General features: G+C 43.6%; 3 protein-coding genes and 1 long non-coding RNA gene across 8 annotated transcripts in view; 2 read left to right on the top strand and 2 right to left on the bottom strand.

Moving 5' to 3' along the window:
- Positions 1–23753, top strand: part of LOC124349426 (glucose dehydrogenase [FAD, quinone]-like) — a 211430-nt gene that overhangs the window by 85531 nt on the left and 102146 nt on the right. The window lies entirely within an intron of this gene.
- On the top strand, positions 5680–19747 carry LOC124349421. 2 transcript variants are annotated; one of them, XM_046800002.1, is made up of 6 exons: positions 5680–5852; positions 12738–12803; positions 13027–13225; positions 15365–15529; positions 15594–16069; positions 17316–19747. In XM_046800002.1, exons 3-6 carry the CDS (start codon positions 13174–13176, stop codon positions 19707–19709), a joined length of 3087 nt encoding a protein of 1028 aa, XP_046655958.1. In that variant the 5' UTR covers positions 5680–5852; positions 12738–12803; positions 13027–13173; the 3' UTR covers positions 19710–19747. The 2 variants fall into 2 exon arrangements, with proteins under 2 accessions (XP_046655958.1, XP_046655957.1); XM_046800001.1 differs by having other exon boundaries at positions 17313–19747.
- Positions 10012–12065, bottom strand: LOC124350424. The gene is made up of 3 exons (XR_006920936.1): positions 11751–12065; positions 11472–11568; positions 10012–11262 (listed from the first exon to the last, which is right to left on the bottom strand). It is a non-coding gene; the product is annotated as an uncharacterized LOC124350424 (long non-coding RNA).
- Positions 20605–23718, bottom strand: LOC124349486 (mucin-5AC-like). 3 transcript variants are annotated; one of them, XM_046800141.1, is made up of 7 exons: positions 23590–23718; positions 23197–23406; positions 22775–23116; positions 21610–22707; positions 21327–21533; positions 21211–21268; positions 20605–21121 (listed from the first exon to the last, which is right to left on the bottom strand). In XM_046800141.1, exons 1-7 carry the CDS (start codon positions 23671–23673, stop codon positions 20877–20879), a joined length of 2244 nt encoding a protein of 747 aa, XP_046656097.1. In that variant the 5' UTR covers positions 23674–23718; the 3' UTR covers positions 20605–20876. The 3 variants fall into 3 exon arrangements, with proteins under 3 accessions (XP_046656097.1, XP_046656098.1, XP_046656099.1); XM_046800142.1 differs by having other exon boundaries at positions 23209–23406; XM_046800143.1 differs by having other exon boundaries at positions 23197–23319; positions 23590–23678.

Raw genomic sequence — 23753 nt, 5'->3', positions numbered from 1 at the left:
TTATTGAACGTCACACGCTATTTTGATTCATCAAAATGAAACAAAAATCACAGAGGAAGACCTTCGGGCTTCTTGCGCTTACGCAGCTTACAAGCTTACAATCACTAAACATTGTCAGTGTAGTTTTACATATAACCGGTAGATGACCATACTTGTATTATTGCAAATAAAAGAAGAACTATCGCCAGGAAAATTCTGGTTTACGATTCTTTTCTTCTGCTTTCACGCTATTACCAAAAATGCGGATGTCTCACAAAACGTTAGTAAAACTGTTCATCTGTCAGAGAGACCCCCAGACTTAATTCTTGACAGTAATTTAGACTTTTAGTTTCAATTATTATTTTCATCAAGGTTATACAATCTTACAACTGCTGCAAACCCTTGTGGCGTGTCGCAATAATTTCATAAAGGGCCGGATTCAAGCTTTTGCGAATTTACATGTCTAACACAGACTAAAAAAAAAAATTCAAAATGAATAAGTGAGCGCAACTCCCTTATTTGATGTAGACATACACACTTGACCGTGTGTATGTACATGCAAAAAAGCTCCCGTCTCTCTCATCAGCGCCTGGGTGAACGCGGGAATGAGAGTTTTGTTTCGTCAAAACGGATGGAAAGTAGTAACGCGCTGGCACCACCACTTTAACCGTAATGTAATAAACCATGAGAAAATAAAAACAAGAAAAAACAACAAGAAAAGTATCCGACAAGTGGATTGGTATGTGTGTGTGTGTGTGTTCATCAATATTTACCCGTACGTGCTGCGATTTTATTGGCCTATCCCCAGAAGCCACTTTCGCCCGGCTTATGTACAAGTTTCCAGGCTATATACCTTCCAACCCTTTCGGCAGTCCAACTGAACAAAATATGTTGTTTTAAACCCAAAAAAGGTGTCGTATTTGTTTTGGCTCACATTCCGTCAGTTGATTAGTGCCAAGGTGAATTGAATTGAACAACAAAATTGACCGACTTGTGCAACAGAAAACGGTGACATTATATACAACGCCTCGTTAACTCAATTGTATTTCGTTTGTTTGTTATTCAATCAGATAGTTCACGGAAGACGGCATATTCCCAATTTTTTTTCTACCTGTCGCCCATTCCCATTGTTCTCGATTTACTGTATATACCTGGGCAGAGACTTCACTTTCGTTTGCCGATTATCGCTCTGAAAAACGCCGATGATGAATGACGAGAAAGTGACTTGTTTACATTTTTTTCTGTACAGTTTGACGTCATCCATCATGTCATTCACGTACTTCATTCTCTCTATTAGATCCTAACCTTTGTCTACCTGATTGCTCACTGTCTGCACGCGCGTGCTCACCTTGATTAACGACTGAACAGTATCCGTATATAAACTGTTAAGTCTTTAAAAAGATAATTTGTCTCCTTTTCCATGTGTTATTCCAAGACGAAATGAATCGATGAACCGCATTAATAACGGGACTCGGATATTATATCCAGCTCTCGCAATTGCTGGGCGATCATCGAACCGGCTGTGTATTTCTGATTCGGTCAAAATTGTTACGTATCCTATACACCCATTCCACCCGTGTGTAATAGCATAACAGCACATAAAAGCGCAGAGGTTGGAGGAAAAAAAAACAAAAATAATAATGTCCCTGGAAAAAAATTTTGTTACAGCCCTAAAAAAAAACCCGCGCTTTATTTCGTTCGCCGGAGCGCGTGAAAGTCCTTGGTACGGGATTTACAAAAAAAAATCACGAGCGTTAATTATGTAAAGCTCTGTCAACAGCAACAGAATCAAAAGGCAACTTGACTATACACAAGTCCGCGTCGGTTGCAATTAGTCATCATTCGGGTTTGATTCAGCGACATATTCACAGCCGGGACGATGTGTACACGTAGACATGCAAATCTGTGCTGCCGAGATCAAGGTTTTCGCCTATATAACGCACGCTCACGATTGTCTACTATGCATCTTTTGAATTTAGGAGCGGGAAGATAAAAAAAAAGACTAGCTTTTCCTTTCAACCTCTCCTGCAGAAACATTTTACTTTGACACCCAACAAATAACCCGCGTACACACATACTACGTTCCTTTTCGAGATAGTATCAAAAGTGTTGTGATTGCGTTTATTTTTTCGGCTGATGCGCGCGTTAAATTTTTCTGCGTGCCGGTGTTGTTGTTGGTTGCGCAATCTAAAATCCCGCAGAGCCAATCGAAAGCGTTTTGGCAACAGTAGGCAACTAATGAAGTCAAAATGAATCTACGAAAGATAAGAAATAGTAGACGATGAAGCTCGCATTCAACTACTAAATTATATGCGCAGTTATTATTATTATTATTATTTTAAAAGTAGACCAAACTTTTACTTTGCTGGATGAATGTAACAAAGGAACGATCTAAAGAAAAGACGCGGACCTTATAAATATAAGAACATTTGTAGTTCAACAAAAAATAATAGAAGAACAAAGTTTAGAAAAAAAAATCTAAATTTTAAACAAAGACCGGAGATTCGGTCATTGGACGTGGGTCGGCCAGCAGCAAGTCATCAACGGCGAAAATGCGAGTTACATCGAATCGTGCAGGTCGTAAAGGTGAGAAAATAGCGAAAGTATCCAACCAGCAGTGCTGAGACAGTGGAAAATGAAAGGAAATGTTTTCAAATTGTATAGACAGTAAGGTACAACGCACTATACACCAATTCACGTAGAGTGTGTACCATGCGCGGATGTATAGTGGAACAACAATTAACTAGACACAAGGAAAAAAAAGATAAGAAAAGAGAAAATGCGTGGGGCGATATAGCGAACGGTGCGCGATGACTAAGCGCCATCGCCATCGTATAATCCTTCTAAGATATTTGACACTCCTCCCGCCACTGACGCTGCTATATGTTACCCGCACATCACGAAAACAAAAAAAAAGGGAGAGATGATTCACTTTCACTCTCAATCAACTATGATTCATATTCGATAATATTTATCGCGCGGGAGATTATCGTTCACGGCGCATCGGTGCACAACAGACTCTCGCGTCCAAATCTGAAAACGACAAATAAATCAACTCCGTACTATCAGTCGGCCAAATCGACTGGAAATTACATTATTTTATACGACGACTAGAGTCAATTGTGCGGTGACATTTGACGCAATCGAAATTCTTTTTTTTGTTTTTTTTTTTTTTTTTAAATCGAGCGCGCGGTTATTTGAACGCATTCGTGGGCGTCTTTCGGGCGTGACGAATAAACGCCGCTGAAACTACTACATTTCGACAGTTGCACGGAAAGGAAAAGTCAACACGCAGCTGTCAGTCAACCCAACGTCAAATTTGGCTGTTTGATCAGCAGCTCGGCAATTGGACAATTGTTTTCACTTTCGAGATTCAAAAGGGAAAAACTTATTTTAGACCTCAATCACGAGAAAGATAACGAGTATTATAGTCTTTAATCTCTTTAATGAGAAAGAGTTCCCCCCCCCTCCTCTGGCTTCTAGAATGAATGAAAAGCGAAAACGAAAAAATGAAAAGCTGATGTAATACTATAACACAAGAATCATGAAGTTATTTAACCAGTTTTTTAATAGCACGGCCCTCGTAGATTAAAACGTGAGCGAGGCTCAATGAAGTTCGTTACAAGCGAAAGTCGCAGGAGAGCCAGTTGGAATATAACTCTGCGCAGTTCAGTTTAACGCAAATTTGCTGTTATAATCGTTATCCGCCCGAGTTGTATAGTCGAAATCGTTGGATACTTTTTTAAAATTTCCATTCACACTGAGGTCATCCGCGCCAAAGGCCATACGACTTTGATTGCATTTCACTATCTCCAGTTAATCATGTCACCTTGGTCGCATAATGGAATTGATCATCCTTGATACCAATTTTTCGCAGAAATATCCTTGATTATTGATGATTTTATTTAGGATAATTATCAATTATAATGACCGGTTCCCTCAATTATATGGACATTAAAAAACGACACGCTAAAAAAAATAAATAAATAATTCGGGTTGTAAGGTATAGCCTTACGTAAAATTCAATTTGAATCGACCTAAATTAAAACTACTACTGTCTTGTTTCAATTGTTTTATTGTCCCCCCCCCCCCCCCCCCCCGGAATCGATCGCCGGAGTCATACAGTCTCTCCCTCGATTGCGAAACGGAAATTCCGCATCAACAAAGATCCGGACGGGGCCCACGGATTATTCACTTTCACTCTCTTGTGCTACGTACACATTTATCTGGGAGATTATCCATTGGCGGTGCTCATCAGTAACGGACCCGATGCGGAAAATGAAATAAAAGAAAAAGAAAAAAACGGGAGCGCATTGGCGGTTGTTCTCTTTTGAAATGAGGTTAGGGCGTTGGACAGACACACACATTTTTAAGCCGTTTGCACATGTGTTGAATTCTCTCCGCCGGCCGGGCTACATTTTTTTATTTTTTTTTATATTGAAGCTTTTACCCGCGTTTATAGTTTTTATTTGTCGCCATGCCCTGATGGTCTTTGCAATTTCTGTGTGTTGAGGGGAGATATTATTTCTATTGTGGACGATTTTCATCACTATAGAAAAACGTACGTTCACGCCATTCCGGCCAATTTCCCCTGCGCCATTGCTGCCCTTGTTTCGCCACCTCTGAAATAACATGTAATCCAACTAAATGCTGTATGGAGCTGGTCGACAGATCGGAATAAAGATAGAAACATCTATTGATATTTTTCTATCAGCATCGTTTGAAATTGAATGATTTCAGCGAAAGTTATTTTGACTTTTAAGAAGGGCTAATGTATAGAAAAATGTACAATTAGTCTCAAAGGAAATGCTGCTGGACAAGCGGTTCTATTAACCTCTTGCGTTCACGGCAATTACAATATTCCTGATCACTTCACTTTCTTTTCCCGTTTATTCTTTCTTTTCCCTTTTTGTGTATTCTTTTTTGACAAAAAGACATTTTTTTTTATTTCGTGCTGCTGCAAAACAAACTGGACGTTTTTGTGTCGTGAAAAAAAAAAAAAGAATTGCACAGCACTCCCGCCCAGTTCACTTCTTTCAAACTACCAGACTCTCAGTCATTGTCTCCGCGTGATTCCATCGCCATACATATATTTCAATTCGATTTCTTCTCTATACAAAAAGAATCTCTACACACAAACTGGTTGCCATCTCACCGTAACTGAAAAAGTGAACCCCCCTCTTTTTATATACGCGCTTATTGATGAACAAGTTAATAACAGTCGGATCGATACTAATGGGCACTCGGTCCCGTTCGGACACAAGACAAATGACAGGCAAGAGAGAGAGAGGCGCGGTTCATTTGAAATGGCAAATGAAATTCACCAGCAACAACCCGCCGTTTGTCGCTATATAAAAATGACACAACAGCCGAAAAGGTGAGCTGAACTGCTGCTAAATAAAATGATAGACCTTTGAGGTGGCGGCATCTTAAAGAAGAATAGAAACGTTTTCGAAAATAAAATAAAATAAAATAAAATGGGAGAACAAAACACGTACGTGAAAATAAGGAGAAGCAGACCCGATGGGCCGGCGTTGAGAAGCGGAGAATGAAGCCAACGGGGGAAAAGAAAATATGCTTCCAACATTGGTGGAGGAGGAGCTTGAGTTTCTTTTCTCTCTCTCGCTGGCTCTCAGAGGAGGGCTCCGTTATAAAGCCAGGTCCTTTCTCCTGCTAGTGTCCCAGTTGGTCTAGCTCATCCTCAGAGTCATCAAGTTCCGAAAGGAAAACATTTTTATTTTTCGGTCAAAATCCAGTCAGTGGTTATTCAGTTAACTTCGCCACAGCAACTTTAAACCGTTTGAAATCAATTCGATATTCCAATTTATACCAAAAAGTGAACTCATCGACCATCTTTTCAAAACCCAATTAAGGTAAGTGTTGAGATAAAAGATTTTTAGGAGAATTGTACATGAAGCGTGAAAAAAAATAAGTTAACGAATGATGTTCTTATGTACATACATTGACGCCGCTGGGGGTATAGTACATTGCTCATCGGTTTGAAATTGTTGGTACGTGCGGTCATCGTCTATATTTATAAATCACGCGGAATTCCCTCATTTTCACGCTCACACAAACACACTGAAGAAATCTGATGTAGGCTAGATATTATACACACACACATCAGTAGCGCTAACAGCGTTTATTCTGTGTGTGTGTAAAAAAAACAAAAACAAATGTACAACTATATACCTGCGAGGTGAGTGACCGGCCATCTTTCTCCAGGGCGGAGAGTAGCTGGCCATCAATCAACAGAAAATTGTCGTGAACAGTGCGCACACACCATCAGGAAGGAAAGAAAAGAGGCGAAATCTCCCCCCTTATTGCTGGTTAGATAATATGATGCAACGGCTTGGCCGTGTTATCATCTAGTATAGGTTCTCCCTCCCCGAGTTCCACCTGAGAAAACACACCGGCACCGCACGCAGCAGCAGCCTGCACACAACGGACCCCGGGTGTATAGATTGACGCTGCTGTCATTTTTGTTGATTGCCTGTTGTTATTGCGGCTTCTACTTGTCTCATCTTCTTTTCTTTTCTTTCAAAAAATTGGACCTTGCGTGTTCCATTGCCAAAAGTTTGGTTGGAAAGTTGTTAACCGGTGGAAAAAAATCGTCGCCAATTGTGTGCTCGGTTGCCAGTGAAGTCAATCAGGGGGTATTGCGCCAGCACGTCGAGCAACGATAAATAACACTGCTGCTGATTAGATCGCAGAATCCGATGGCTTGTTGATGGCAGTTGACTGCCGAGAAAAGGGCCGGGAATCGGTTGCGCTCGACGGCGTTCCTCGCGTCTCATGGCGTCGGCACGCGATAGACGGTGCGCGTAGGGGCCGGCGGCCGCGCCGGGGACAATCACACACAAAGTCGGTCGTTCGCCTCTTCTTCTTCGACATCAGTCGATACTTTTCCCAAGACTCTCTCTCTCTTTAATCGGTGTGTCGCCAACTGTTTAATTTTGAAAATTCCGCCAAGAAAAAAAAGGCGCCAATCAGGATCGATTTGAAAAAGAAAAAAGGCGCAAAATTCAAACACGTCAAATGACAATAGTCTAGAAACGGTTGGGTTTTGTCGACAACGAAAAGTGAAATTTGGTCGGGAGAAAAGTCATCCAGCAGCTTTCATCGGCAGATTCCAACTTAGTTTTTATAAAATAAGGTGGCAGGTTTTTTTTTTTTAAGATTTTGCCAACAAGTTCTTGTATAACATCGAATCTCGGTGACGTCACATTATCCTATCCCGTCGCGTTTTCTGTCTCTCCCGGACCGTCCGATTTGTTTCATTCGGTTTCATTCCCCTGGGTTTTCTAGACTTTGTTGAATTATAGATGAGGCTTTCTTTCTCTTTTCGCCTCAAGCCATATCTCTCTCTCTCTGGCATCAGAGTCTCTCTCGGGACACTCTCTCCACAAAACTCTACAGACGCCCAGAAAAATATTTTAGAGAGTTCACCGGCCCTTATTTTTCTTTAAAAAAGCGATCGCATGAAAGATCGAAAGGGAAAACAAAAAAAAAAAAAAAGACAAAATAAAATTTGTTTTCCCATCGACAGTCCAGACGCAAAAATAAAATAAAAATGAGAAACACAACATACGGAAGAGACGATATTATAATGCCGGATAATGCTACTACACACTCCTTTCGACCGTGATGGGAAATACGGGGCGGGAAAAAAAGCTTATTAACAAGTGCTGGCAAATCACGACAATCGACCACCGGTGGTTTGGCTCTATTCCTATATCTCTTGTATGCTTGTATTATAGTTCCCTTCTCATTACACAACACACAGCGTCCGTGTGTTTTGATTTTTCGTGAGAGAAAAATGGTTGGCTAAAAAGAAAAAAACTTATTTCAAAATTCCGATAATTTCTCAAAAAGTTCTTTTTCTTTTCTGTCCGGATGGGAAACTGAAAGAAAGTGGTCAGTCCGTTGCTGGATTGTTGGAAAGTCTCAAAAAGCAGTTAAAGCTCAAAAGTCTATAGTACTACCGAGATTGTTATTTTTTCCCCGTTTCTTTTAATGACGTAAAAACTAATAACAAACGAGGAAAAAGAAAAACAAGAGTGAGAGAAAAAACAAAAGAAGACCACACCCCGTCTTGTTCATAGGAATCGGCCGGTGTAGCGGTGACAAACGTAATTTCATAATTAGAGCAGGTAAAACGGTAGAAAACCAATCAAATGACAGTTGCGCACGTGAATTGACAATATAAAACCAAATGAAACGGGAAAATCTGGTGGGTGGATCGCCACTTGTTTATTTGATGCCGGGCAAATAAAATAGGAGAAAGGACCTATGTACAAGATGGACGTATAACGGCGACGCTTTACATCACTGGGCTCGTGTGTGGTGGTGGCTACCGCTTCCCCCCACCTTCCATCTCGTTCTTTTTTATTTTTGTTTTCCTTCTCTTTTGGCTGTTGAGAAAAAAGAACCAGGTATGTAGGTCATTCGACCCGATGGCCCGAGCGCCACGTTCAGCCGAAGGGGCTCCCGTCAGGTTGAGGTGCTTCAGCCCCCAACGTGTCTAGTATACGCGCAAGAATCTTCTTTCCCCCTTCAACACACACACACGAGGAGGTCTACTTTTTTGCCTTGACCCTCTCTTCTTCTTCCTATCTAATAACTCGTGCCTATAAGAAATCTGGATACACAATAACGTGAATCTCCTTCCTGACTTTTACCCAGACAATGTCAATGGCTGCGAGATATGAGGTACGAGCGAGAGCACAACCCGAAACCCCAGGTCCCCAGCAAGTCTCTCCTATACGATTCGAGCGCTTTCTAGGTCGAATCTCTTATTCTAGATATAGTCTCTAGCAGCTCCACACAAGTCGCACAAGCTCGCAGATGAATAAATATATAGAATGAATTCCTTTCACCTTATCTATCTCTCTCTCCTTTCTTTCTTTCTCTCTCTCTCTCTACATGTAATGGCGCCGGAAACCAAACTACTTTTACCACACCACCAGCACACTCGTCTTCCATCTTTTTTTTCCATTTTACGTAACACGACGTGAACCCACTGAGTGGAGAAGCTCAGCTCACTTTCAAAGCTCCTTTTAAAATTCGATATTTACTCTTAAGAGCGACGACAAGAGCAAAAGAGAAACGTGATTAATCAAGATGGATCGACTATCAACATCGCTCTCGATCGTGCTGTCCACTTTTTTATTTAACCGGATGAATATGATATAGGAAAAAAGGAAAATGATTTCAAGTCGGACGATTAGATTTCAGGCTCGTGTGCAGCTTTGAAAAATAAATTCTCGAGGCCAACATCTTCACAACCCCTCCCTTTAGCTCCGGGCTATATACGGTAGTAGTGTGCTGTGCGTCTAGAAGATTATTACAAGAGAGAATGTTTTTTTCCTGTTTCGAGAGATATAATTTCACAGCCAAGGGATATTGAAGTTGGGCGCATATAAGAAAGGGAAGAAGAAAAACGGAGAGAGTGGATTCCCAACAACAAACAATACACACAACAGAAGGTCTCAGTCAATTTTTTCGAATAAATTTCTCTCTCGTTTCTTTGGGTAATATCGTCATTACCATGCCTCGTTTTTTTTTTTTTTTTTTTTGACTAAGCCAAAGTTATTTCGAGAAATTTGGTCGAAATTATCATACAGACAGTCGATAGTCCTTGAGCCATCGATGGATACGTTTCTTTTAGCATTCACAATCAAAGATACAAAACAGACAATATGATTATTTTCGCTTGAAAAAACTTTTCCGTCTTTTATGGCCACAAGGGAAAATAATGATATGATCCACCCAGGTGCGCATTCAACTTCCAGGGTCCGTCTAGCGGTCTGGCAATTTTTTGGGGGGTTCTTTCTTATATATTTTCAAAAACTATTAATGATATCCGCAGTCGTTGGCAAAGATAATTACCACGGCCATATATAGATTATAATGGCGGCAAAGAAGGAAAAGAAAAATGTTTGGTGTTGGACAGCATCGCACATGTGTGTGCGTGTTACATCCGTTTTTTTTTTTATTTTATTTTGTTTCGTTTTCTTTTTGCGGTCGAGCTCGTTACCACTTTGTCAAACGGAATGGGATATTGCACCGTTGCTTTCCGCTCTTGGACTTTTGAACGAAAACAAGAGTCCACTGTCCCTTTTCGATATTTTATTTTATTATTTTTTTAGTTTGAAACGTGTGAGATTGTACGCATCCAACAGCTGATATTAATAAGAGAATTTGTCCTCTATAACAGAGAGAGAGGGGGCACTGACCACCTATGCCCGGCTGTGGCCGAAAGGGAAATGACCATCTTCATCTTATTATATCCTCGCTTGAATTATAAGTAGAAACTGTAAAATAATTGTTTCGCTTTTCTCACTTCCCTGTTGAAGAAAATGGCGGGTCTTTTTTTTTTTAATAACGACAAATTAAAAACGAGTGGATAGCAACTTCATCATTTGGTCGGAGGTTGCTGGCCCTAAGGTGCCCGGATGATATAATTTTGAAGGAAAAAAAGATGCCTAAAATCTCAAGTCAAGCAATCTCACTTTGACATTTAAAAGAAAATGTCTATAGGGAGTTGGTGGCTGTTTTTGGAATCAATCATGCACGGCGGCGTGAAGGCATACAAGAAAAAAGGTAAAACTTTCGCCGTTTTTCCAGGCAACACGTTTCTTTTTCTGGCTGCTGTGAAGCAACAGGCGGAATTCTTTTTTCTTTCTGGTTCCCATAGTAGAGAGGCTTCCGCTTTTGTTATGTTACTGCACAGTCGATTGACTTTTCAAGCCGGCCGCTTTCCCCTAGAAACAAACAGCTCGGCGGTGGTAGCGTTAATAGCCGTTCAAGTGCGCGGGTAGAGAGCCCCCCCTTCGTGATGGATCGTATCTTATACGACGACAGTTGCGGTTCCTCTCTGATGATTAAGAATCGCCTCTTTCTCGCCCACAAAAACTTGGCGTAAGAGTGTCGGCACAATTATAGTACGGGATTTATAGCCGAAGATGATACGCGTACAAAACGTAGAAATTTGACTACGTAATTATCTTTGGTGATGTGGAAATTGTCGGTTACGTTATTCCCCTCTTAGTCAAAGAATAGAGAGAGACATTTGTCCCTACCTTTGAGCCTGGGAAATACGTCCAGGCATCCACAGTCGCTCCATCCATCCGCAGGAAAGTTGAATCCATCAGGTGGCCAGGGCGTCCTCGTGAATACCCCCACACTCACATGGGTGTACACGAGGACATTTGAAGATGGGGGAAGAAGAGATCCGTAACTCGGGCGACAGTTTCTCCAGTGGAATGAGATGCTGTTTATCTAAATAAAAAATTACAAATGGGTTACGAAAAAATGTTTGTAGAAATAGCAAGTGAGGAAAAGTTGAAAACGAGACAGTGGGTAAACCCTAATTGTTAATAAAAGGGAGAATCAAAGGTTTCCATGTAGTACACTGCATGTATGAAAGTCATGCATCATTAAATTATCTTGCATCAGATCACAGGAATAAAAGTAATGAAAATCCTTACCCAGATGTTGACACAAAGATTGTTGCTGACGGCAGGTCCAGAACATGCAGAACTTGCATATCTTGTTGGTATATCACAGCTGGCTCAGGCCTCAAATCTGCATATGAAGGAAAAGGTTACATCGTGCAAACATATTGCCATGCTTTTCCATGGCTTACATGAAACATGATCAATGCTAGTCAGAACTCAGAACTCACAATTCACAAATTTGCAACAGGTTTTTAAGTCTTCCATTTATGCTCCCATGATCATTAGATTTGTATTCTTAGTTTTATTTACCTACTTAACAGAATGGTGTGTATTAAGCTCTTCTATAAAGAGACACGACTAGAGTTGGCACGAAGACCACGTTTATGTAAATTTAGTTGCTGTGCTTCTTTTCGTACAACCACTGTATTTAATCTTGACCTCATCTCTTGATTGAAACTCGAAACTGGTCACTGGTGAACAAATCGAAATCAGACGACACTAATATTCTAATTAGCCGTGTTTAATTTAAGCTATCGATAGAATTCAAAATTTGCACAAACAATTGCAAGTGGGGCCAATATGTATCGATTTTTTACCAGTATCAATTTTGGAGGGAAAACAAATGTCGTCTGCGTTGTTATTTTTGCCATTTCGTTGATTAGTTCTTACAAAAATGAGACGAACTTCACGAAAAGATGCAAAACGAAAGGTTTTTGAAATGATGCAAAACGAAAGGTTTTTGAAATGATGCAAAACGAAAGGTTTTTGAAATAGAAAAGAATAGTGACAAGAAAATGTCTTCAACAGGGTAATCATACGTTTTAATTCGTTGCTAAAACATTTAACGCCGTAATCGTATCCATCAATTATTTAACATTTCTGAATCAGCACCCCCCTCCCGTAAACTGTTTTCTGGCAAACTGAAAGCTGGTAAAATAGTTTCCCGTCAGAAACCCATCGTAGGCAAAACACCTGTTTCATCTGATAGTTGGACAGGGCCCAGTTTGAATCTTTTTTAAGTCCATCTTGTATCGGTGTGTGTGCTGTTGGGTTGTGGATTGTACACAGAATAAGATCATGTGGGTAACGATTATAAGTATGGGAGTTTTTCAAATTTCAAAAGAAATGAAATCTGCACTGATCCATTTTGTTACAAAACACTGAAACAGATTGTGTTTGACATGGTTCCAACAAGAAAAGAGCCCATTTCTAAAACCTCTTCATTTGACGCATGAAAAACCAAGGAGAACGTTGATGACTAATTTTCTGAATTTTTGTTTGTTTATCCCCTAATAGTTTTGGAAAATATTCGACGCCGAAATCCAAACGGTCATTTAGCGAGACTCGGCAGGACGCAATCAGGTAAGAATCTGCTTGGAAGAAAAAAAACTCTCACGTTGTGTAAAAATGTCGGATAGAAAACGGTTATTCGGGCATGCGCGGAACCGGTGCAGAAAAATGTAGCGCAAATGTTGCAAACGTTTTGTTTCTTTCTTTCTTTTTCCTTGGCTCTCTCACGACTTTTGCCGTGTGTGTGTGTCGGGAAATATTTAGTGAAAACTGTTCTTTTTTCTCATCATTGCAGGTAAAAAGACAAAGGAAAGGAGGAGAGAAAAGAGGCAGACCAGGAGGCTCCTGCCCACTTATCGTGAATTCCTCCCGACTCCCGGGAGCAGACAAACCAACAGACAGACAGCCGACAAGCACAGACGAGAGAGAGAGAGAGAGCGCAATGAGGCTCTTCTGGCAGATCATCGTCTTGTCAGCTGTTCTTCTCGAAGCCGGTGAGTCGCGATCTATCGACATCTTCTTTTTGTTCCATCTGCGGCGATTTCTAAATGAACGGGACAGGGTGTCCGGTTTCACCGTCGTGACCGAGTTGAAAAGGAAAAAAGGATTCCGAAATATGAATGGGGATGACGGCGCGTGATTTGATGGAAAAGCGAAAAAATCAACATGATCCGTAAAACACCGATCATCCTCCGTTGGGGTGTGTCTATCCTTTTAACTGCCGTTCGTTCGTTCGGGAAAAAACTTTCTCCTACCACCGTACATATAGGTCCCAGCCCACTCTAGTCTCATCACTTTCGCCCAGGATCTTTTCGTGCGAGACGCTTAAAAGAGTTCTTCTTCTTGACTCTGATCTTAATATTGCGCAATAACTAATAACAGAATAGGAAGGAGGGGAGTGAAGTGAAAGCGGACGATTCCGTTTCGGGCCGTTTGTCAAAATAAAGTGCGAATCAGCTATAGTAGGAGTAGACTACTTAACTGTATGTAGCTACAAAGCTACTTTGTTGGGGGGGCTATACACACTCGACAATGAACATAACAATCACGACTCTTTTAGTGTACACATAACATGTGCACGCAGAGGCAGCAATCATCGGTTTTGTGCGCAGATTAAGTCGTGACTCGACCATCGCCAGTCTTTTATTGTAATACGGGGATGAAAAATGAGTCGGCCCATTCTATTCCTATCCGACAATAGATTTATGCTATACAGGTAGAAACATCTTCCGGCCCCCCTCCCGAGAGAGATGGTCTATAATCACGCTCCTTGTTGAATGGGACGTCCCCTTCAATCTCACATTTTCATCAAAGAAAAAAAGCGCGGAGAAAAGAAATAGGCGGTCCGTATAATATCAAAAAAAGGAAAATTTTTGAATTAGATTTACTTTCCCGCTTTCCCGGTAGAAAATCGACCAGTTCGTGACACACGACCTTTTTGACTCTCGTCTTAACGGCGCGGTTTGCACCTTAAACGGTTTTTTTTTCTAAAAATACTTTCGCCGCAAAAATATAAACGAGAGGCCACTTATTCATTGTCGCCCCAACGCGAAGAAAAATGAACCAAGAGGTACGGACGAGAGCAGCTTTCCAGCACGAACGAAAGTGAGTCCGCTCAAAATCGGGGGGGAATCTTCCAACTGGATTCGATTAGAAATCGCGCCACCTTCGTCAGTTAGAAAGTCCCAACCGAAAGAACAACCCAATCTGCTGGCTGTCAAGCAGGGTCGTCGGCAAGAGGTCGGCATGATTTGCGAGCGATTTCATTGACACACACAACCACCACCAGCAGTTTTCCCGCATACACACAACAAACACTTGCCATGCATCTTTCTCGTGGGAAAAATTCCAATCATAGCATTGCCTAATTTGGATGGCAGTGTTATTCACTCTCTCCGTTTTCTCTTGTAGAAGAGTCCAGTCCCGCACCAAAGAGTTTAAAACACATAAAAATAACACAATGTCATGTCTTCTTCTTCTTCTTTTTCAAATTTAATTTATGGCTAGAGTATATATGTAAACCCTACCATCTCTATACCAGGCCAGTTTCCCTTTTTTTCTTTAATATCCCAGTCATGAAAAAGAAACACGCACAATTTTGTTTGTTGTTTTGTTTCTCTTTTTCTTTCTGACTGGATTTCGAATTTCGCGCTCCGAGGAAATTACATTCCCCCCCCCCCCATAGTAGTGGCGTTTTCTCTTCGTAACCAGCGAATTTTTTCGAATAGACGGACGTGTGTGTGTGAGCACAGAGTGGACCAAAGGGGGAAATGGCAGTGTATAACTTTCTCCTGTTGTTGTTGTTGTTGAGGAGGGGGGGTCAAGAGACACACCTATTCGTGACCTGGAGCACAGCACAATGGCGGGTCCCCCGTGTCGTTTTTCCCTTTTCTTTCCTTTTCTTCAAAGATGTTGCATCATCATCAAAACGAAGCGGACAATAAATAGGAGTCGGTAACCACCAACAACCACAACAACAACACGCATGTCGTTTTCTTTCACGTGACTGGGCACAAATCATCAGCGATGCAAAATAGCGAAACTAAATTTTGTTGGGGGGAGTTTTTTAAATGTTTAAATAATAAAAAGGAGAAAATCCAACGTAATAATCGAACATGTTTATTAAACGGCAGGTAAGGAGCGGGCGCTAGCGGCTTCCAATGCGGCAATCGTCAACGACAATGGCTCAGCCGGCCGTCAAGTCGCTCCCACCAGCACCAAGACCGTCTACGGCTTCCTCGATTTCACCACCATCGTCAGCGACACGATGATGATCTTCAAGCCCAGCAAATCTGGAGGTAATTCACTTCAATTTTGATCTATTCAAATTGACGATTCATTCATTTTCCCACTCACGTCCAGGTAACAAGGCCAGGAACGCCTTTGCATCTCCACGGACGGCTTCCGTCGTTCTCAACAAGTTCAACAAACCGGGACCCGTCAACGGCCATCGAGCCAAAGTGGAGGCCAGCCAGCCCGTCCCACTGGAATCGTCGGCCACCGTCCAGTTGAGCGAGGAGAGGGACGACGATGAGCATTCGCGCGGCAGGAGCGGCAACGGGCGGTTCAAACCGTCCAGACCGCGCGTCCAGACGACGACCAACCCGTCCGCCAACGTCCACATCGAGGGTAGTTTGATCAACTTTGAGGATCCTTCCGGCGGTCAATCGACTCCGCGCGGGAAGGCCGCCCTGACGGAGCGGCTGAAAGTGCCACGCCGGCAGACCATTTCCCTGGAAGGCAAAGGTCCCGATCCGGTTGTTCCGTCCTATTCGGTCATCAAGAGCCACGTCGACGTTAGTTCCAGGGTCGACATTCACATCGGCGGATTGCCCAAGGTAAAACTAAACAATAAATTTTCTTCAAATCCAGTCAGTGAAAGTCTCGAATAATTCAATTAATTACATAGCCACTCCGCGGTCCCTTAGGGTCTGAATTTGTTTATTACAGTCGATTGAATTTGATTAATTTACGATAGTTTTGAAATTGTTCGAAAGAATCCAGTAACCCGAATTCGATTATTTCACTTTACTGGAACAGTCGTCAAAAATCGATTCGGAATTTCCCAGCCACTTCGAACGGGTGACACCATTCCGACCGAAACAAAACGATGGCACCCACACACGCAGTTGCAAACAATTTTCTAGACTATACGATCCAATTTCCAAAATAGACGATCGGTTACGCTACTTGGGGAAAAAACTGGAACGAAAATTGGCCCTGTGTAAAAGTCTCAGTGGGTGAAATTCCTTTTTATTTTTTGAAACTATTCCGCGTTTCCCGCCCCGGTAATTTTTATGACGGATTACATCAACCCAATTTTGGGGCACGTCCCTTTTTATTTTATTTTTTAATTTTTATTGGATGACAGCTGCACACTTTTGTCACGGACAATAGAGCACGAACGATAGGCCTCTCTTTTCACTCCGCCCGGCGTTGATGACTTGTACACACTGCAGGCGGATAACAATTTAAAAAGAAAAAGAAAGGCGGAATTGTTTTTTTTTTTCATATTACGACGACTCTGTTTCTCTTTTCCGCGCTATTTGGTTGTTTCTTTACGGGTTTTATAATATCAGTCCCCCCGGTAGGGGAAACGCGCCATATAAAAGACGAAGGCGTTTGCGGATGTCGACGGAATCCTTTCCCTTTTTTTTTCCGCCGAAAACCTTGGCCTTTTTTGTTGTTCTCCGGGGGTGGCAATTTCGTTTGCGTGAGCATCCGCACACACACTTTCTACGCGCAGTGCTTTACCCATTTTGAACTTCCCGCCTAATCAGTTCTCAGATGTAACAAGGAAAAAAAAGAAAATCGTTCCGGTTGGGTGAACTCATCCGGATTGACAGAGAACATTGTCAGTACAGAAAGACGGAATGAACAAATGGGAGCGTGACTTTCGCTCTTATCTCTCGGGGGTTGTCGTGAGGATGTCGTCAAAGTCGTGATGTCGCTTGTCGACTTGACGACATAATTATTCACGATATTCACGATTCTCTCTGCATAATGCGCCATTGACTTGACGACGTTTATTCAAATTTTCTTTTTGTCGTTTCTTTTTCTTTTGGGATTTTGGCGGTTCAGCAGGTGAGTGGATCTTCGGCCGGAAGCAGGTTCCTACCCAAACAGGTGGAAGTTCGCATGGAAGTGAATTTATCTCCGCCGACCAAGAAATCCGCAACGACGACGACGGCCTCATCACTGCCGGCCGGACAGAGTTTGGTGTCGAAAACGGTCGGGACACGCATCCAGAACGGAATGACGACCATCCACGAGACGTCGGTCATCGGGACGACCATCGACGGCCAGTACGCCCATTTCGTGCAGAGCACTTCGACCGTGTTCCAGGAACCGACGGCCACCGTCGACGCTCTGCCTCCGGGTCGATCCGGAAGCGTCGAAGTCGTCACCGATAAAGCGATGACTGTGTCCGTCGCCAAACCCAAAATCACCAAGCCCGGAAGCGGACCGTCTAAACTGATGACGGAAGCCGAAGACAAGGCTCATTTCGCATCGCTTCCGTCGCTGGAATCACTCTTCGAATCCGTCAGCGGTCCGGTGACTACCAAGCCGGAAGAAGAGCTCCCCAAAGCGGAACCGCAAGTCTCGAGACAGAATATTCCGACCGTATCCATCCAGGAGGAAGTGACTCCGCCAGCCGTCCAGCACAAATCCCATTCATCTCCGCCGGTGGTGCCCAGACCTTCCAACTCGCTCAACTTGGAGAGACGGGCCGGATTGGCTTCGTCGCCCAGACTTCGTGACACGACCCCGCGACCTCAGCGTCCGGATGAGCAGCGCTGGCGCTATAGTCCCACCGCCAAACCCAAAGTGACCATCCAGAGAACGTCCAACGCATCCGGATCGCGCTTCCGGGAAAGATTGGCCAATTCGGGCTCCAACAACCAGCCGTCGAGGGACAGCGAAGCGGAAGAGCTTTCCAGCTCCGTCAGCCAAAATTACCAGGAGCCGGAATCACCTGATCCGACGGAAGTGATCACCCTCCGCGTTCAAAGCGTGACGCCGGAAGGCTACAGCAACCTATACTACGAAATTGCCACCATCAAATCGCCGTACATTATGCGGCTGGGCGCCGTCCGGAACACTCGCTTCGTGACCCTGACCCGGAGTTACACCCGACTCATCACGCCGACGCCACCTCCGGCTTCCGTCGCCACTCTCATGGACGACAGCGACTACAGTTTGCCGGAATACGAGCCGGAAGCCCTGCTTGAACCCAGCCAACCCCTGCCGGATCCGGAGAACATCCTGGCGACGACGACCCCCTACGAGCAAATCTTGAAGGAATCGAGCGACACGGCCACTTTGCCGGCCATCATCGTGGCGGCCACCGAAGTGACCAACGACTACACAATGCAGACCGTGACGGAAACGTTCAGCACGACTGAGTTGATGTTGAAAACGTCCATTTTGCCGTACCAGCGGGCCGGCACGACGTCCCACATGACGCTGACACAGTCGTACTACATCACCCGAGTCGTTGTGGCCGTCAAAACCGTTCCGCCGGAAGATCTCTACCAGTTCATCCCCAGCAAGAAGCTAACGGACATCAGCACCAATTTGCAGGAGGCCGGCTCCGAGCACAACGTTCGACTCTTGCCCGGCGAGCTGGAATTCAGCGAGAACGACGAGTATTCGGATCAGGAAGACGACGGCCATCGCAACGAGAAACGTGTTCCGGCCCCGCAAGACTATCCGACCGATTCGGATCTGTCCAGCATCGGTCAGGAATTCGACCTGTCCTCGGTAGATCGGCCGTCGGCGCAAGTTGATTTGGAACCCAGTTTGGTTGATCCAGCTGGTGAGTTGACGACCAGGGCCGGCACTCCTCCTCTGCCCAACAGCTTCCAGCAGCTGGAACCCTCCATCAATGTGCCACAGCAATTCCCCACCGGCCAAGAGACGCCCATGCTGTCGCCGGAACAGTTGCAACAGCTGGCCCTGTTCCGCTACATGAATCCGTACGCAGCGGCCGGCCTGCCGTTCGGCTATCCCGGTCTGCCAGGCTACGGAGGTGCCAACGGCGGTGGGCAACCTCAGGTGATAACCACAAGCAAACCAGTGGTGCGGACGCTTGACGTCATCCGGACGGAAACGGTGCCCATCTGGAACGGAGTGACGACGATTTACAGCACCATTACGCGGACGAAAGGGACGACGGTGGTGACGGAAACCGAGTACGGGACGCAGACGATCGCAGCGCCACTCAACCCGCTCTTCCCCGGCCAGCAATACACGATCGTGAGCAGTCCGGTCGTGACGGAAGTGACCACCACCAGCACCGAGCTCCGCATTTACCGCATCATCTTCCGGGCTCAGACCACCTACACCACCGTGACTTCCACCACCGTCTTCCCGACCATGGTCACCACTTACGTGTCCAGCACCGTGGCCATCCAGCCGACCGCATTCCCAGCTGGATTATTTCCCGGATCCTATCCATACGCCGCCTTCGGTTAATACCACACCAACACCAAAATCAGAGAAACAATTTTTTTTTAAATAATTATGAAATAGCTTATACAATGATGGAATAAGTGTCTTGGCATATTCAAATCGAGACCAACTTTAATAACTCACCTTCGTGTACGTGTGTCTATTTTCTTGACCAATTTTTTTAACCAGCCATCATCCTCCTATAAAAATGAATTTTGATGTAATCCTGCCCCCCCCCCCTCCCCCATCCCCTCCTTTTTTTGAAAATGAGCGTGAGCGTTTCTCGAGTGTGTACATATTATAATGTCAAGTCTTGTGTTTTGTGAAAAAATTATACCGATGTCTTCCACATGGATACACACCTGGAATCCCCCTAATTCTTCTCTCCTCCCATCAACCCACCACCCCCAGTTCCGACTTGCATGTGATTCCAGGTTGCGTGATTATATCTCTCTTTTTGAAATGGCGCCGTTATTTCTTTTCTTTTCCTTTAGCTAAAACTTTCTCCTCCTTTTTTCTATTTAACTTCTGGAAGGCGAGGGACTTTTTTTTTGATCAGTTTTGATGACAAAATGAAAGAGAAAAAGAGAGGGAGGAGAGCAGCTGTCAAGCGTGCATCTAAATTTAAAAAAAAAGGACGATTCAATATCTGTAGGCAATCATTCTTTCTACACACCCTCTCTCTCCCGACAAAATACAGTATTTTTCAAAAAGAAAAAGCGCGCTGGTCGCCCGCGTCGCCATTTTTAACTGAAACGCCGAAAAAGAAATATATCATAAAAAAAAAACAGTTATACAGGTAGTAGTTTTGAGAATTTAGATGAGCTTTAAAAAATGAAAAAAAAAAACATATTTCTTAGTTTGTGTGTAACTTTCTAAACATTTCCCTATCAATTCCCATACCCCCTGACTTTTTCTACTACATCTCCTCTTTCAAACACCAAATTTTACTATTCGCCCAATTTGCCTGGATTCAGAGATGACATAAATACAATCAATCGGTTATTAACTTGAAGGAGTTTTCATTTCAACAGAAACACAAAAGACAATTTTTATAATAAGAACACGGAGCTTTAAAAAATTAATATCAATTTGAAGAATAAATAATATCAATAAGATTAGTTGAATGAATTGGGTTGATGGGAAAAAAATCACATACCTTTTTGAGCGGAATAATATGATTCAATTTTATCACGAGATTATGTTGACGATGGGACGCTGACCGGGGCCGGTGAAAACGGGCGGGTACATATTCTGCATGGGCATCATCATGGACGGTGGGTAGGGTAAATGATGACCCCCCATGCCTCCGTATCCTCCTCCACCGCAGCACGGCATGGGCATGGGATTGGTGTACGGATTGTTGTACATGGTGTTGCCGGACGCAAACTGAAAATCGGATCTACCCGAGCGCATCATCCGGCGAAGTTTCTTGTCTGATGCAATTCCATCGTATTAAAAATCAAATAGAATTCAGAGGAAACGCCAAGTACTAGTTGTTGACGATCAAAAATTTACACAATACCTGGATCAGATTCGGTCCTATTTTCCATCAAATTGCAAGCCAGCGTGATGGAACCAATCTGTAAGTAACGACCACTTGTAAAAAGCCGTCCAAGTGAAAGTGCGGAATTTTAATACCTGCAGTACAACCGAGACGCACAAGAATGAACCGGTGATGACGAGCAACATTGGCTGGACACAAAAGTAAGCCAACTCGCAGAGAAGTTTCAAATCGCGATCAAAGTTTTTGTTCTTGTTGCGATTGCTGGCCTTGTCGTGGGCGAAGAAAATGAAAGCGGACGTCGCCATTTCCGCCATGATGACCAACACCAATGCAGCGACGCTCTGAAATTTCCAGGGAAAAAAAAAACAAAGTCAATTAGAACAAGTCGAAACAAAAAGAAGATTTCTCTCTTCATACGAATTTCAGGCAGCCGTCGATGCGAAATAGGCCACCGCAAATGCCCACTAATGAAGAGAAGAAGATTAGTAGGCCGGCGGCCGTGCAGACGTAGAGGCTCGTCTGTACCAGGAAAAAGACTTGCTCAAAGTAGACCGGAATATGGTCAGCTGTCAAAGTGTCACTCGAACTGACGGCCGGAGCAACGGTCGTCGCGGAAGCTCTCCTATTGCGAAGTGGACGGGCGGATAGATCTCGCCGGCCGACCAATTTGTTGATGACATCCGTCAGGTCGATGAAGCCCAATGGACTTTTCGTCGTGGTGGTCATCAAAGTGGTTGCGGCTTTCTTTGTGGTAGTTGACGGAGACCGACTGCTGGATGTCGGGGTAGTTTGAACCGGAGTAGTTGGCATAACCGTCGTCTTTGAAGCAGTTGTAGCTTTCGTCGATGGAGAGGATATCAACGTTGTTGTTGGAGGTTTGGTTGTTGTGGCGTCTACACTCTGATGAATCAATGGGGTTGTTGATGGAGTAGATACTGGAGTAGTAGATGGATCCAGCGAAGTAGTTGCAGCAGTAGTAGTTTTAGGTGTTGACGTTGAATGAACAACTACAGGGATTTCTGTCGACGATGTTGTGACAGTTGTTGAAGACGTCGTAGATGTTTCCGGCGCAGTAGTTGTTACAAATCTAGTTGATATTGTTGTGGATTTCGTGACAGGTGTTGTTGTTGTTGTAGATATTGTGGTCGGTGTGGAAGTTGTTGGCCATTCAGTGGTAGAAGTTGTAGCTATTCCAGTTGATTTTTCTGTTAGCGCTGTGGTTGTAGTTGTTGTAGAAGCTCCGACCGAAGTTGAGGATACGGAAGATAATAATCCATCGATTATTGGTGTTGAAGAGGTGGACGGGTTGGTCGTTGAAGAAGTAGACAAAAGGACAGATACAAGACCTACAGTGGACTTGATTGCAGTAGTCGGCGTCGAAGTAGTGTTTGTTTCCAGCGTAGGTTGTTGGCCAACGGTTGTTGGAATGGACTCACTAGAGCGGCTAGATGTCAATGTTGCTGCCATTGTCCACGACGTTTGGGTGTTGGAGAAGTTAAATTCCGCAATGGGTAACTGTGTTGCAAAGTTAATCGTGTTATTTACTCGCTTGATGATTTAGCTAATACTTTAATTCACTCACCTTCTTGAAGGATTGAGCTATTCTCAATTCATTTTCAAGTTCAGTTATTCGATCCTTCAGTAGCTGCCCGAAGTTAACCATTTCATCGGAATTATTTTTGATTTGAGTCACTAAGCTCAAACTGCTAGGCCTACTGGTGCTCGTAGATGTCTTCGCCATGGTCGAACCAATCGTAGGCGTAGTTGTCGTCGTTTGAGACAAGGTTACTGGTTTCGTGACATCCAAGGTGACGAGAGAAATTGTTAGGGTTGGAACCTCATCAGCTGTGCTGAAATTGTCCACCAAGGTAACCGGAAACGGAGGAATTTGTGGATTACGTGCGGCGCCATTTTTGGGACCAACCTGTATAATTTGACAGAATGAAGAAGGATAGAAAAGCATTAGAACACAAAGTTCTGATTAGCATAACAATTCGTTCTTACATATCGACTAACCCGGGGTCGTCCTTTTTTCGTAGTCCGGGTCGTGTTGTTGTTGTTTTTGGAGATGGTCACGGATGGCAACGAGGTGACGGGTCCTGGTGTTGGTAGTGTCAAATTAGATTCTTGAATGGCAGCAACGATCACCTCATAAGTTTCAGGCATCAGTTTAACTTGATACAGACACAATACTGAACACGTCAGACCAAGTAGCTGCAAAATACAATACACAACAGATATAGTTCATACCCAGCACAAACACAAAACACTTTTATCTAACAGAAGCACAATCATTTGGGGAATAAGAGTGTAAACAAGACACAGGTGATGCAGAAACTTACTAGAATTGACGTTCTTAGTAAAAACAAGACAAATGGTTTCGACATTAACACTCACCAACACTGTGACATTGATGGCGAAAAGTAAAATCCGTTTGGCAGCCGAACCAGCACCGAATGTCACTCCAATCGTGGCAGTCATGGCTAAACACAATGCCCACACGTTGGACCGTGAAGTATTCTTAACGGTCTCTATCAAATGACTGATTATAAAGGGATGGG

This window comes from Daphnia pulicaria, chromosome 7 (assembly GCF_021234035.1).
Source record: "Daphnia pulicaria isolate SC F1-1A chromosome 7, SC_F0-13Bv2, whole genome shotgun sequence".
Lineage (NCBI taxonomy): Eukaryota > Metazoa > Arthropoda > Branchiopoda > Diplostraca > Daphniidae > Daphnia > Daphnia pulicaria.
The sequence above is the reverse complement of the archived record's forward strand: the minus strand, read 5'-3'. Positions and strand labels throughout refer to the sequence as shown.

Coding starts and splice junctions, on each gene's coding strand:
- LOC124349486 (XM_046800141.1), bottom strand. CDS start 23,673: ATGACTGCCACGATTGGAGTGACATTCGGTGCTGGTTCGGCTGCCAAA. Junction 23,117..23,196: donor GACCCCGGGTTAGTCGATAT/GTAAGAACGAAT, acceptor CAAATTATACAG/GTTGGTCCCAAAAATGGCGC. Junction 21,122..21,210: donor TAGGACCGAATCTGATCCAG/GTATTGTGTAAA, acceptor GAATTGCATCAG/ACAAGAAACTTCGCCGGATG.
- LOC124349421 (XM_046800001.1), top strand. CDS start 13,174: ATGAGGCTCTTCTGGCAGATCATCGTCTTGTCAGCTGTTCTTCTCGAA. Junction 13,226..15,364: donor AGCTGTTCTTCTCGAAGCCG/GTGAGTCGCGAT, acceptor ATTAAACGGCAG/GTAAGGAGCGGGCGCTAGCG. Junction 15,530..15,593: donor CAAGCCCAGCAAATCTGGAG/GTAATTCACTTC, acceptor ACTCACGTCCAG/GTAACAAGGCCAGGAACGCC.